The sequence below is a fragment of the Staurois parvus genome, unplaced genomic scaffold (genome assembly GCF_062004578.1).
Source record: "Staurois parvus isolate SC_StPar_1 unplaced genomic scaffold, SC_StPar_1.0 ptg000017l, whole genome shotgun sequence".
In the NCBI taxonomy this organism is placed as follows: Eukaryota; Metazoa; Chordata; class Amphibia; order Anura; family Ranidae; genus Staurois; species Staurois parvus.
The window spans coordinates 1,051,324-1,067,359 of NW_028317813.1; the positions used below are offsets into that span (position 1 = coordinate 1,051,324).

Below are 16,036 nucleotides of genomic sequence, written 5' to 3' on the forward strand. Positions count from 1 at the left end.
ACCCCAATATGTGTAAATTAATTGGTTTACATGAAAGTTATAGCGTTTAGAAATGACGGGAAAGATACTGGGATTTTATTTTTTTTTATACTAATAATGGCGGCAATCAGCGACTTATGACGGCGATCAGTGACTTATGGCGGCGATCAGTGGGACTGCGGCGGACATTCTGACACTGGGGGGGAACTGACTTGGGGTCACTGACATCCCCAGTGACACCAATACAGTGATCAGTGCAAAAAAAAAACCACTGACACTGTACTAATGGCACTGGGAAGGAAGGGGTTAACGTTTTATTTACTGAAAGGGTTAACTGTGAGGGGAGTGTTTTACTAGGGGGTGGGGGTGTGTACTGCAGGAGGACACGCTGATCGGGAGAGATAAACTCTTCTCTCCCAATCATCATTGTGTCAGGCAACTGACAGAAAGCAGGGCTACTGCAGCCCTGCTCTCTGTCAGTGATTGCCGATAATTGGCAATGTCTGTGACCCGGCGACTGACACCCGCGGCCCGGATCGGCGGTGCAGGTAGGGCGGCGGCACGCCTCTCGCGCGCCCCCTACCTGTTTTGCAAATGCACGTTTTAAAACGTGCTTTTGCCCAGCCGTGCCGAACTGCCACCGTATTTCTACTGTGACTGGTTGACAAGTGGTTAAAAGAAAAATAAAGGGCTGAACAAGACGCAAAACACTGTGAAAACGCATCAACAATGCATGTAGAAAACCGAACTTAGAAAAGCACTGCAAAACGGACAAAAAGCAACCTGCCTAGGTGTGAACGGAGCCTTCTGATCCTAGATTGCCGGGATCGCCGGTGCAGGTAGGGCGGCAGCGCGCCCCCTACCTGTTTTGCAAACGCACGTTTTAAAATGTGCTTTTGCCCAGCCGCGCTGACCTGCCACCGTATTTCTACAGTGGCTGGTCGGCAAGTGGTTAAAAGAAAAATAAAGGGCTGAACAAAATACAAAACACTGTGAAAACGCATCAACGCATGTAGAAAAACGAACTTAGAAAAGCACTGCAAAACGGACAAAAAGCAAGGTGCCTAGGTGTGAACGGAGCCTTCTGATCCTAGATTGCTGACTAGGTGATCCCTTCTATTATCACATTATCCCTTCTCTCTTCTATAGTGATCTTGACACCCAGCTGATAGGAGCACTGACAGCAGTACCACTGCTATCCGGCAAGGGGCAGTGTGAGCGCTGCCGGAAGTGTGTCCCACGCTGCGCTCCGTACTCCGGTGTGCACCGGCTTTTGGTCTTCCCCTGTGTGTGGTGTCCGTGTTGTGGTAGCATTGTAGAGCTGTGAGGAGACAGAGCACCGACATGTCTGTGGAAAAGGGAGAGCTGGATCTAAGCGGAGCCAAGCAGAACACAGGCGTGTGGCTGGTGAAGGTGAGGAAGGCCGCATACATCATTGGTGTACGAGGAGTGAAGTCTCATGTAGTGACTGCCACGCTTCCGGTTATCCTTCATTAGAGGGACAGCTCCTCATTAGGACACTTCTCCTCCTTCCTCCACAGCTGTCCTCTTTGTGTATGGGATTACTGTTCATCTAAAGCTTCACCATGAGCACATCTATCCAGTACTTGTTCACATAGCACCACCAGCTGCTGTAGTGCTGTACAGAGCATTAGATATCCATAGCACCATCCTTTGTTGTCTCTAACATTTTCCTAGACAGATGCCTACGTTTTTTTCAGCAAAACAGGACACATTCTGCGGCATAAGGGAACTAGGGATGTAGGTTTTGAGGATATGCTCCAAGTAGAGTGACAGACAAAACTTTTTTTTTTTATCAACCCCTTGGCGCCCGCGGCTCCTGGCCCTTTAAGGGTTTCAGAAGATGGGAGGCAGGGTTTTAGGGTCATGTGACCGCCGTGATTCGCGGTCACATGATCATGAAAGGTCCCGATCGAAAGAGGAGATTGGGACCTTTCTTTGAGTACCGGACGTGTGCTGGGCGCACACTCTCAGACTCTCAGCACATATGTTTTTTTTAATTGCGCACAAATGTGAGGCCACTCGGCGTCTAGGCCCAGACGGCGGGATGCTCCACATTTGTGTGCGGCCGGCGTGAAGAGGTTAAGGAAGGGTTATAAGGCTCATGTACACTGCAGCTGATAAACTCATGTTTAGGAGCTTCTCTGCGGTTTTTTTTTTCCAGCAGCCCCTGAACGCTCCCTAATGTCCAGAGCCCTTTTTCATCATAAAAAATGCATGCAAAGCACTTTGCCGGTACTCAAATGGACCCGGTACACTATACTTTGAGGTTTCGCATGAAAGCAAATATGTTAGACACTGCTGCAATAATTTCTGCACAGAAATGAGCTGGAACACATCCAAACGCCACAAAAAAAAAAAAAAAGCTAGTCTCAACAAATACTGCTCTCTCTGCTTCTGCTCTCTATTTCTCTCAAAATGTCTGAAAGTTAATTTTTTTTACTGTTTTTCAGTGCATTCTGGGCATTTTGGAAGGTCTCCTGAGGTTATCTTTAAAAAACACCTAAACGCAAACGTGGCTAAACTGTCGTTTTTTTAACCTATGTTTTCCAGCAGTTTCCATCCCTTAGAAGTGTTCCGTGTACATGGAGCCTAACCCTGTCAGTTTTTTTTCCAGTCTATGTCCCATTGGGGAGATTTACCTTCACTTCCTTCCCAATGTCCAAAACCAGAAGTGAGTGAAAACAAATGTCCCCGTTGGAAGATATCCCCTCTATTGCTGTGCAAAGATAGGTGGATGAGTCATTCAGCAGAATTACATGTTACTGTACACAGGTTTTGAGGTCAGATTGTAATCTGGTTGAGATTGGTTTGTGTACATTGCTTCATAGTTGCTATTAAGATGCTGCATACAAGTTCCTTTAACCACTTCCTGCCCGGCTGTTGTATATAAACGGCCAGACGGTGGCAGTGCAGGGGCTGGTGGCCATTTATAAATGGCCTCCCTGCCCTCTGCTTGTGCATGCTCCCTGGGAGCATGCAGCAATGAGATCCAGTGCCCGCTGTGTCCTCCGATTGTTGTATGTGACCTCTGTGCGAGGTCCCGATCATGTGATCACTGATTAGCCGATCAGTGATCACATGAATATTAGTAAGCAAGATGTCACTTCTGACAACATTGCTTACTACGTGTGAAATTTGTGAATGAGCACAGAGATCACATGGTACAAGGCTATTCACAACAACATTGTACTATGTGACAAGCCGTGACCAATCACAGCTCACACAGTATTTCTCAATGGCTGCAAGAATGCAGCCAGAGAGAAGGATAAATGATTGTTTTTACAGCCTTTATGGGTGTAAAAGCAATCGGTGTAAAAAAAAAAAAAAAAAAAAAAATTCTTCATAACCCCCACAAGTAGTACAGTGTTAGCATGTTGACACTGTACTGCTATGGTGACACATTTGTAAAATAAATAAATAAAAATGTAAAATATTTTTTAAAAGTTATAATTTTTGGTTATAAACTAATTTGGTTTTTTTTTTTTTTTTTACTAAAAAGAGAACGGAATAATTTTTGGCCAAGATTTATGAAGAAAGATTATTTATTTGCAAAATTTTATAAGACAAACACTTTTTTTCAAAATTTTTGGACTTTTTCATTTATATAGCAAAAAAAAAAAAAAAATCCCAGTGGTGAATAAATACCAGCAAAATAAAGCTTTATCTGTCTCAAAAAAATGCCAAAAAATTCATATGGGTACAGTGTTGCATGACTGCGTATTTGTCATTCAAAGTGTGATAGCGCTGAAAGCTGAAAATTGGCCTGGGCAGGAAGTGGGTAAAAGTGTCCAGACTTTAAGTGGTTAAAAATGCAACACAAATGTCTGTGTACACTTGCTGGGTGGAAGTGCCAGCAGTCTGTTGATACACTAAAGATAAAGTGTTACAATAGTCAAAATAGATGTAAACAGTAACAGGATGATGTTTAGTTTGCTAAAGCACTGTGTATTATTAATAATTGCTATTTTGTCCATAAAATACTGTTTAACCACTTCAATACTGGGCACTTATACCCCCTTCCTGCCCAGGCCAATTTTCAGCTTTCAGTGCTGTCGCACTTTGAATGATAATTGCGCGGTCATGCAACACTGTACCCATATGAAATTATTATTTTTTTCACACAAATAGAGCTTTCCTTTGGTGGTATTTAATCACTACTGAGTTTTTTTTATTTTTTGCTAAATAAAACAAAAAACACCTGAAACTTTTGAAAAAAACGCACTTTTTTTTCCCCACGAATAGATCTTTCTTTTGGTGGTATTTGATCACTTGTGCGTTTTTTATTTTTTGCATTATAAAAAAAAAGACAATTTTGAAAAAAAAAAACTATTTTTAGCTTTTTGCTATTAAACATGTCCAGTAAAAAAAAAAAAAAAATCTAATTTCATCATAAATTTAGGCCAAAATGTATTCTGCTACATGTCTTTGCTAAAAAAAAAACCCAATACATGTAAATTAATTGGTTTATGTGAAAGTTATAACATTTACAAATGGCAGTATATATACTTGGATTTTTTTTTTTTTTTACTAGTAATGGCGACTATCAGCGACTTATAACAGGACTGCGGTGGGCATTCTGATACTGGGGGGGAACTGACTTGGTGTCACTGAGATCCCCAGTGACACCAATACAGTGATCAGTAACAGTAATCAGTAAGGGTTAACTTTGTGCTGTTTTACCGTGTGCTGTGTGTGTGTGCATGCTTCATTGTATACACACTGCTTTGCATGGCTCTGCTATGCAAAGCCATGCATAGCAGTGTGCAGGAGCTGACAGGGGAGAGAACTGTATTATTTACTTACAGTTCTCTCCCTCCGTCGGTTAGGCTCCTTGATCACCAGGTGCCAGCGAGTAATCACCGGCTGGGACCCGGTCATTGACAGCCAAAGCCGTGGATAGCGGTTTAGGTAGGGCACGCGCGCCCCCTACCCGGTAATGCAAAATCACGTATATATACGTGGTTTTGCACACCCGTGTCGCCCTGTACCAGTATTACTTATATTGGACGGGCAGGAAGCGGATAAATTGTTCTTTATTTTTTAACTGCATCAGATGTACTTAATTGCTCTGAGGTAGCTTTCTCTCCTGATGGTGACCAGGGTGGACCATGAAATCACATTAACCAGGGCTTTTTTCAGCAGGAATGTGGGGGAACATAGTTCTGAATGTACGTAACGGCAAGGGATGCTGGGGTGTATTGATGCTGGCTGTCGGGGGATCTATTGTGGTTGTAGGGGATTTATTTCTGCATGGGGGTCTATTGTTGCTGCGGAAGTCTGTTGTGGGGGGGGGTCTATTGTTGCGGGATCTATCTTACTTTTTTTTCTTGTTATTACTAAAAAATAAAAATACTTAGCACCACAAAATGATACATGGTTATGTATTCTCAAAAAGGGGTGGTACTGTTAGATGGGCAGGGGGTAGAACCAAGGGATACTACTCGGAGGTGGGTAGGGGGTGGAGACAAGTGGTGACTCATAAAAGGGGAGTTCCTGCACCTACAATGGGGATCGAAAGTTTGGGCACCCCAGCTAAAAATTTGTATTAATGTGCATATAGAAGCCAAGGAAAGATGGAAAAATCTCCAAAAGGCATCAAATTACTGATTAGACATTCTTATAATATGTCAACAAAAGTTAGATTTTATTTCCATCATTTACACTTTCAAAATAACAGAAAACAAAAAAATGGTGTCTGCAAAAGTTTGGGCACCCTGCAGAATTTATAGCATGCACTGCCCCCTTTGCAAAGCTGAGACCTGCCAGTGTCATGGATTGTTCTCAATCATCGTCTGGGAAGACCAGGTGATGTCAATCTCAAAGGTTTTAACCACTTCCAGACCGGACACTTTTACCCCCTTCCTGACCAGGGCAATTTTCAGCTTTTAGCGCTATCACACTTTGAATGACAATTGCGCAGTCATGCAACACTGTACCCAAATGAATTTTTACCATTTTTTTGAGACAGATAAAGCTTTATTTTGGTGGTATTTATTCACCACTGGGATTTGTATTTTTTTTGCTATGTAAATGAAATGTCCAAAAATTTTGAAAAAAAGTTTTTTTTATAAAATTTTGCAAATAAATAATATTTCATCATAAATCTTAGCCAAAATGTATTCCGTTATCTTTTTAGTAAAAAAAAAAATCCAAATTAGTTTATAAGCAAAAATTATAATTTTTAAACTTTTTTTACATTTTTATTTATTTTTTTATATTATTATTTTTTATTTTTATTTTTTACATACTGTCACCCTAGCAGCACAGTGTCACCATGGTGACACTGTACTACTTGTGGGGGGTGATGAAGATTTTTTTTTTTTTTTTTTTTTTTACACTGATTGCTTTTACACCCATATAGGATGTAAAAGCAATCATTTCTCTTTCTCTCTGTGTGCATTCTTGCACTCATTGAGAAGTACTGAGTGAGCTGTGATTGGTCACAGCTTGTCACATGGTACATGTGACCTCTGTGATCATTCACAGATTTCACACTTAGTAAGCAATGATGTCACAAGTGACATCTTGCTTACTACTTTGCATGTGATCACTGATTGGCCAATCAGTGATCACATGATCGGGACCTCGTACAGAGGTCCCGTCCGACCGGTGTTTCACTGTGTCCGGAGGACACAGCGGGCACCGGATTGCGGTGCTGCGCGCTCCCAGGGAGCGCGCACAAGCAGGGTGCGGGGAGGCCGTTTATAGACGGCCACCCGACCCTGCAGTGCCACCGTCCGGCCGTTTATATACAACGGCCGGACGGGAGGTGGTTAAATGCCCAGACTCATCTGACCTTGTCCCAACAATCAGCACCATGGGTTCTTCTAAGCCAGGGGTGTCCAAACTTTTTTCAAAGAGGGCCAGATTGGATGAAGTGAACATGGTGGAGGGCCGAACATTTTTCCGAACATTCTTTGAACCATTACAATTAAATGCAAATAAATTATTTTATGCCAAGTTAATTGCAAACGACATACTTTTCATTTCATAACATTAAGATCAACTGACAGCTGAGTTTTCACAATGTATTGAAAATAAATTAAAAAAAAACTTACCTGCACTAATGTGAAGGGTGAAAAAGGTAGCTGGAGCTGAAGTCTCTGCTCGGCAGCCGGGAGGGGAAGAGAAACACACTTCACGCTGGAAGCCCGGCCCTGACGTCACCGCCCTCTGTCGCTCCCAGCGCGGCGCAGTCACGCATGCGCACTGCTCTCAAGCAGAAGACTGTCTGCCACAGAAGGGAGGGCCGTGCGACAGCCGCATTTACACAGACCAGGGAGAACACGCCGCAGTCAGGCATGCGCACTGCCCTCTGCTCTCAAGCAGAAGACTGTCTGCCATAGAAGGGAGGGCCATGGGAGGGCCACATTACACAGAGCAGGGAGGGCTGTTGGAGGGCCGTATTAAACCGACCCCCGGGCCGTAAATGGCCCGCGGGCCAGACTTTGGACATGCCTGTTCTAAGCAGTTGTCTAGAAAACTGAAACTGAAAATAGTTGACGCTCACAAAGCTGGAGAAGGCTATAAGAAGATAGCAAAGCATTTTCAGATGTCAATATCCTCTGTTTCGGAATGTAATTAAGAAATGGCAGTCATCAGGAACAGTGTAAGTTAAAGCAAGATCTGGAAGACCAAGAAAAATATCAGACAGAACAGCTCACAGGATTGTGAGAAAAACAATTCAAAACCCACGTTTGACTGCACGATCCCTCCAGAAAGATCTGGCAGACACTGGAGTTGTGGTACACTATTCCACTATAAAGAGATACTTGTACAAATATGGTCTTCATGGAAGAGTCATCAGAAGAAAACCTCTTCTACGTCCTCACCACAAAAATCATTGTTTGAACTTTGCAAATGAACATATAGACAAGCCTGATGCATTTTGGAAACAAGTTCTGTGGACCGATGAGGTTAAAATTGAACTTTTTGGCCGGAATGAGCAAAGGTACGTTTGGAGAAGAAGGGGCACAGAATTTAATGAAAAGAACCTCTGTCCAACTGTTAAGCATGGGGTTGGATCAATCATGCTTTGGGGTTGTGTTGCAGCCAGTGGCACAGGGAACATCTCACGAGTAGAAGGAAAAATGGATTCAATAAAATTTCAGCAAATTTTGGATGGTAACTTGATGCCATCTGTGAAAAAGCTGAAGTTAAAGAGAGGATGGCTTCTACAAATGGATAATGATCCTAAACACACCTCGAAATCCACGGGGGATTACATCAAGAGGCGTAAACTGAAGGTTTTGCCATGGCCTTCACAATCTCCTGACCTCAACATAATTGAAAATCTATGGATAGACCTTAAAAGAGCAGTGCGTGACAGACAGCCCAGAAATCTCAAAGAACTGGAAGACTTTTGTAAGGAAGAATGGGCAAAGATACCTCAAACAAGAATTGAAAGACTCTTGGCTGGCTACAAAAAGCGTTTACAAGCTGTGATACTTGCCAAAGGGGGCAGTACAAGATATTAACTCTGCAGGGTGGCCAAACTTTTGCAGATGCCATTTTTTTGTTTTCTGTTATTTTGAAAGTGTAAATGATGGAAATAAAATCTAACTTTTGTTGACATATTATAAGAATGTCTAATCTGTAACTTGATGCCTTTTGGAGATTTTTCCATCTTTCCTTGGCTTCTTTATGCACATTAATGCAAATTTTTAGCTGGGGTGCCCAAACGTTTGATCCCCACTGTATTTTATGATTAAAAAAAAGCCCTGACATTAACTAGTGATTGGGTCTAGGTCTACTTTGAGTTGTGATATGTTCACAGTGTACACTATTCTTTTAGCTTTATCTTTCGAGTGGAAAGGAAAGATTTGTCTGAACTTTAAACATGCAAGTGCAGTCAAGTATTTTTCACTATGCAATATCAGGAGCTGAGGTAACTGCAGTGTTTTAGTTAAGGGGAGTAGAGATAACAGGAAAATTCTAGAAGGTTATATTTTTTTTTACATATGTTGTTTAATTACTTCCCGCCCAACCTATAGTAAAATGACGGCCGGGAGAACCTCTCTTCCCTTCGGTAGGGCGTCATATGACGTCCTTCCCGGATCGCGCTCTGCACATGCCCACAGAGCCGTGCTGTGGTGAGATCTGTCACTGGCTGTGTACCTCGGACACGGCCGATGACAGATCTGTGTATTGGCCCCGTTGCCAGTACCATGTGACCAATCACAGCAGGTCACATGACAGTTGTAGACAATGGATGACTTCCTTTCATGCTAGCTGTGAATGGTCACAGTGATCGCATGCACAGGCTGGGCCAGTCACAGCCCATCTGTGTCATGTGATTAGCTGTGGTCAATCACAGCTAATCACAGCAAAAAAAGCTGAATGAATCGATTTCATTCGGCTAAATGCTTGCTTATAGTAAAGAAATTCTTTGCTATAAGCAATCAAATTGTGTAAAAAAAAAAAAAAATTGATCGCTTCCCCAAAGTAGTACAATGTTACTATGGTACCATTATACTACTTTGGTCATAGTGTATTATGAAAAAAAACCTTAAAAAAAGAAAAAAAAAGTAATAAAAAAATAAACAAAAATTGAAACTATCTTTTTTTTTTTTTTTTGTACTGTCAACACTCAGTGTCCCTGATCACCACCACACCGGTTATATGATGAAGCTGTACTGCACTGGTGACATTATGTAAAAAAAAAAAAATTATGAAAATCATTTTTTCATTTCTTCATTTTCTGAAAAATTATCACAAAAAAACTACAAATTAAAAAAACTCAGCCTGCCTCTTATGAAATACATTGGACTGTCTACTTTGCAAAAAGTTGTAATTTGGGGGATATCTGTACTGTTCTGACACTTTTGGGCCTTAAGAAATTAGATTGGCCGTCATTACTTCAGGATTGATCAATTTTCAGATATATCCCATAGTTTGTGAACTCTATAACTTTCCTACAGACTAAATAATAAACACTGATTTGGGTTAATTTCACCAAAGAAATGTAGCAGAATACATCTTGGCCTAAATTTATGAAGAACAATTATTTATTTGCAAACTTATATAACAGAAACAAAGAAATGTTTTTTTTTTTTTTTAATTTTCGGTCTTTTTTTTGTTAATTTAGCAAAAAATAAAAACCCCAGTGGTGATTGAATACCACCGAAAGAAAGCTCTAGTTGTGTGAAGAAAATGATAAAATTTTAGTTTGGGTACAATGTTGCGGGACCGTGAAGTGGTTAAAGAAGTTAGAGGGCATTAAAGCACAGATGGATAGACTGATATTTCTGAAGATGACCATAGGGAACTGAAATATAGAGCTAAATTTATTTATTATCCTCATTGGAATATTTTCACAATATCTCCCAGGACAGAAACATGAGAGATTATTGGCTGTTCCTTCTACAGGAAATACAAACTGAATAGTGAATAAAAAATTCCCTTGTCCCTCAATTTTTAATTTGTGTTTCCAACTGTACAGGAGTAGCAAATCATTTGTCACAGTACTTCCTGATCAGATGGGTCAGTGGTCCCCTTCTTGGTGCAGATCTGCCTTGCCTTTCTGCTTAGCCAGAGGGTAGACCCTTCTTGTGTATTCCAATTTCTTGCCTCTATCCTTTCTTGGGGGTCAACTCCAGAAGTCCCAAGGTTGTTTTTACCCTTTTCTTTCTCCCTCTGGGGACATGTGAATGCCCAAGCTATGGTGTTCTGGACAGCGTCTGAGAGTTTCTGTGCTCTTTCCTCTCCTTTGTAGATTACCGCCAGACTGTTGGAATGGAATGGTTCAGGACACAGTGTGAAGGGGGGGGGGGGGGGGGCGGGGGTCTTCGAGGCAGCAGTCTACAATATAGTATTGGTCTCCATCACATGCAGAGCTGGGCAGGAAAGCTGCTGTGACAGGTTCCTGTTCTGGTGCTCTGATCCTTCTCTGGCCCTCCTCTCTTGTCCATCCCACATGATGTCCTATACAAGTGCCTGAGATGGATGGGAAAGGATGGCTGGTGTCGATCAGTGCAGGAATCTTAGAAAGTTGCTTTCCTGAGTCACTCAGGGGGATAAGCATTTCAGACAGAGTGTAGGCTTGGTGGGGAGTGGACCAATTCATCACCTGCCTGTGATCGATGGGTATATCATGGCAGAAACCCTGCTTCAGATGGAGTGGAAGATTTGTTGCAAACAGTTTACACAAATCAACACATCCCACGCCTCCTCAGTTCTTTTCTCTACAAAACAGAATATACAGAAGATTGCAATAACAGCAGAGAAGAGTTTTTCAATTCCTACAATCGTTTAAAGATCATATTCTGTAAGAGCCTGAAATGAAAATCATAAACCTTAGGTTATTGCATGTAAGAAGGAATAGATTAAAGCTGCCTTATCATACGTCTCCAAGAGTCCAGATTTCTTTGTTGAGGATTATGGCAGCATTAAAGGAGAAGTACAGCAGTACGTCTCCTTTGGATCACAGGAGTGCAGTTTGTTCTGCACTCCTGTGACCTGTTTTCAGCTGACAGTGCGCTGATGTCACTTGGCTGGTCCTGGCTGGGGAAAGATCCTGCCTTCAAAGACGGGATCCACCCCAGAGTCTGGAGCGACACCTGGCTCAGCCTCTCGTTACCCCCCTTCACAAGCCTGCGCTCTAGTCAGCGCTGGGGGGCAGAGCAGACCGCTCTCTGCTCAGAGTGGCTGTAAGAACTGAGCAATCACTGGTCATGTGATTGCTGACTTCTCACCCTTAGAGCTGGCGGGGAACAGAAGCCGCATCGCACCGATGCTGCATCCATTTAGGTAAGTATGATGGGCAAAAAAAACATCCCACACTTCTCTTTTAAGGAATAGATGCACTGTGAAACTGACGCTACTTCTGAGAAGAGCTTGGGATGTCAGTGCTTCTGTCATGGCACCTGCCTTAGCAGCAGTCTGTGTAGCTAGAAACATAGATGTCTGGATGGACCATAAATCTCAACATCTTTCTTCAGCAGAGCTTCAGGTGCTTAAGCTGAGCAGGTTTTAAATTTCCTGTTTGTAGTTTTTAAAGCTATTGCTTATTTGGCTGATGCTACTGTAGAATCTTTCGAAGCCACTGCTAGATCAGCTGCACTGTTCTGCTAGAGAAGTTATTTGGCTTAAATCGTGAAATGGAGATATAACCAGTGGCAGCGGCACTTATTAAGTGTGGAAAATCTGACAGGGTGGTTGTACAGAAATTGTTCTACTTGCCCATTCAAGGTCCCTGCTGAACCAGCCAAAATTTCGATCCATGTATGGCTGGCAAAAAAAAAATAGTCAAAAACATGCAAAAATGCAAAAAGCACAGCAAAACAGACAAAATGCAAACTGCTTTGGTGTGAACCATGGCTGAAATGCACTGAAACCGCACACGTGTTGTGTTTTTGATGCATATTGCGCTTTTAATCTGCCCAGCAACAAGTTGGCCAAAAAAAAAACCAGTAAAAGACTGCATGACGCATCACAAAACGTGCATGCAAAAATGCAAACTGCATTGCTGTGAACCAGGCCTGAAATGCTTTGGAAGCGCATCAAAAATGCACACGTGTTTCAGTTTTGATACATTTATTTTTTTAATTACATAAAAAAATGCACCCTAAACATGATAAAATCTTAGCAAAATCTTGCTTTTTCTGCAGCCATTATCGACACGTTTTTTCCTATTGGCAAAATGCTGATAACAGTATTTTTGGACGATACATTTCGGTCACCGATATATCGGTACATCCCTAGTCTGAAGGAGTAAAGTGTAGTCAAACAGTGGCCAAAGGATGGTGATTGGTAAGAATGACAACAGAGTGTTTGTGTTTAGATTTTGCAGAGTATCATTGGCACTCTTAGTAAGGACAGTGTCAAAAGTGGTTGGGGCTGAAGAAAAACTGAGAGTTGTTAGAAACAAGGCCCAGGGATGCGTGTGTAACCAGTGTTCAATGTGGTACACAAAAAGACCCCGTGTGGGAACCTTGAATTACATGTTCAAGTAAAAGCATGATGGATATGTAGATAGATGGGGGCAGGTGCAGCGTAGCCTTTGTGATGGACAGAACTCTATCATAGTTCATAAAATGCAATGGTTATGAGTTATCCCACTTTCCCAAAAGGCACTGAGTGGAAATGGCAAAGCATTCTGCATGTGTCCATGCTGATGTGGTAAGGAAACGAAAGCGGTGCTCACTGTCGCCTGTCTTGACGTGAGTACTACCCAGGTCTGCATAAGTGGGAAGGGGTTCCATTACCTGCCTTACTCAATTCTTCTGTAAATAGCATCTGTGGCTTGTCCACCTGTGTGTGACGCAGAATGCAGGACACAGTATTGTGGAGAGAGATAAGGACTAATGCAGGCCATACATGGATCAAATTCTAAATGCATTTCCTTTAGAAAATTGTAACTAGGAATTTTCATTTGAATTTGTCACCATTAGAGAGACTGCAGCATCGAACAATTTTCGTGCGGCTACCAAATTTGAGTGATTTGGCATGTTGCAATTTTTTTGAAAAACGAACAACTTTCTAATCAGTTGTGTGAGAAACATAGTTAAAAAAGAAATGAGCATGAAAAGATTCCCAGCCACGAATATTCTTTTCTGTAAGAACATGAAACTGTAAGAAACTAGTAATACAAAACACACAAAATCTCCAGTTTTCGAAAGAACATTCGTTCAGAATTTGAACCGTGTATGGCCTGCCTAAGTGTGGTGTGAACATGTGCACATGTAATTAGGTTTAATGCAGAAAGTAAGGGGAGACCCACAAATGAAGCTACTGTGTAAGTACATGGTTAATTAGGTTGAATGAAGACATCAATTCAGCAAAAATACATTAAAATTCCTGCATCCTCAGGACTGTAAACCCACAGATGATTCAGAGTAGCAAGGGAAAAGCTGCTAAATAATGTAGTGTAGACATTGAAATGAGCTTCCAGAGAATGTAGTGTAGTCGGTGAGGAAAGTGCTGCCAGTGTGTATGTTGGAAGGGTGCTTTCTGATACTTTAGAGTAGACACTGGGGGGAGAGCTGATCATGTACTGTCAGCAGCTGGTTAGGGCTAAACACTCAGATCAGCGCTCTGCTCCAAGTAAAACTTTTTCTAGAGCATGGAAGGGTTAGAGCCTCTGTCGGGTTTTATTGTTTGTGTCCCTGTTGGATAGACTTTCACTTATTTCCTTTTGTAGTAACAGTGTCACAATGACAGCTGTTATGTCTCATGGGGCAAGAGCCATCTTTGGACATCTGGCAGGATTTTTGGACATCTGGCAGTCTTCCTGCCCTGTTGACACCTGTACCATTTCAGTTTTTGGCTTGGTGTCACTGGGAAATGAAATTAGGGGAAATGTCCCCAATGACTAGAGACCACAAATAAATGTCATAAGTGCAATTAGGGTTTGGTGTAAGTCCTACTTCATAACGGTGAAATTTACTAATTTTAGCTGGTTTGGATTGAGAAAACATCAATGTGTTCACACAGTTTCTTTGTGTTGTCTGTATACAGAATACCAGGACCACAATTTAAAACTAAACTCTAGGTGGTTAATGAATAAAAGGCACTTATACTTTACAAAGTGTTAAAGCAGGGCATGATATATTTGCTTTGTATCTAAGAGCCAGCTAAAAAAGATAGGAGCCTTTTTTTAACCACTTGCCTACTGGTTATTTTTACCCCTGTTCCTGACCAGGCCAGTTTTCAGATTTCACCGCTGTCACGTTGAATGACAATTGTGTGGTCATGTAACACTGTACCCATATGATTTTTTTTTTCACACAGAGCTTTCTTTTGGTTGTATTCACCACTGGGTTTTGTATTTTATAAATTAGTGATTTTTCTTCACTGATGAGTGGTGATGAGGCTGCACTGATAAGGCAGCATTGATGGGCACTTCTGGACACTGATATGCTACACTGATGGTTGCTGATAGGTGGCCGGACTAGCTGTCCAGGGTATAGAGGGTTCCCATGCTGCCCAGACCCAACTCAGAGCTGCAGTTGGAGCCTGTCTGGGGGGAACCGGGGGGTCCCCTGCAAGGCGGTGTCTCCCTGGACACCTCAGCCTGGACTGCACCCAATGATCCTGTAGGAGGAGCCCAAAGTGGGAGGCTCGAGGGCTGCACAGGGCACACTTTCTTCAAGGGGCTCTGCTTCTCCCCTGACCTGCCTCTACTACTACCCTACAGCCCCTCATCTCCCCTAAACCACCCTTCACAATCCTGACCTCACAGCGCTGCCCCTCCCCACCCCAGTCTCATACACACACATAGCACAGTGACACCTGCCAGTCGTCCAGCAATGACAGGACTGGTGTCTGTTCAGTGACACCTGTCAAAGTGCTGCCTGTGTATGCACTCTGACTAGGAGAGGGAAGGCTGACACTAGGAGGAGCGTTAGAGGGACAACCTCATCCTTGTGCTGCTTCTTTATTGTTCATTATTAGGCTGTGGGTGTATTTCTAACCAAATTGTGCTGACTCTGTCTGATGTGTTGGAACATAAGCTATTCTGCAAATGGATACCATACTGTTGGATAACTACTGGTAAATTACAAAAAACTATTTAGGTACTAGATAAAATACATGGTTAGGGTTGGGTATGTGTAACTATAATCACATATTGGTGCACCGAAATGAAAATTCTTAGACCGAAACTGAAAATTCAGGATGCAGTTGGACAAAAACCGAAATAGACAGTTTAAAAAAAAAAAATATATATATTTTTTATATATAATTGTATTGTATTTTGACTTTTTTATTAATATCATTTATTTAAATGAATATGAATTTATTTTCAGCACATTCTCCGCCAATAGGCTGCTTTCACACTGAGCAGTTTTTGCAGCGCTTTTGCTTTAAAAAAAAAAAAAAGCACAATAAAAATGCATCTCTTTAAATTCAATGTATGTCTTCACACTGGTCCATTGTGATTCCCTTGCGGTGATAACAATCATGCTTGCTGCATTTTTGGTGCATATTTGGCGAGCTGAAAAAAAACAAAAATGCACCTCGCCATTGAGGCCTGGTTCACATCAATGTGTTTTGCAGAAACGCACTACAGTCCATTTAATATGGTTTCCTATGG

The 16,036-nt window shown here is 42.0% G+C and overlaps 1 protein-coding gene across 1 annotated transcript in view; it reads left to right on the forward strand.

Annotated features, from left to right (window-relative positions):
- Positions 1 to 1,211: 1,211 nt before the first annotated feature.
- GTF2F2 (general transcription factor IIF subunit 2) overlaps positions 1,212 to 16,036 on the forward strand; it is a 331,921-nt gene continuing 317,096 nt past the window's right edge. Inside the window, exon 1 of the mRNA XM_089678738.1 lies at positions 1,212 to 1,392. Within this exon, the coding sequence (XP_089534864.1) occupies positions 1,324 to 1,392 (69 nt within the window). The 5' untranslated portion in view covers positions 1,212 to 1,323. The remainder of the gene's footprint in view (positions 1,393 to 16,036) is intronic.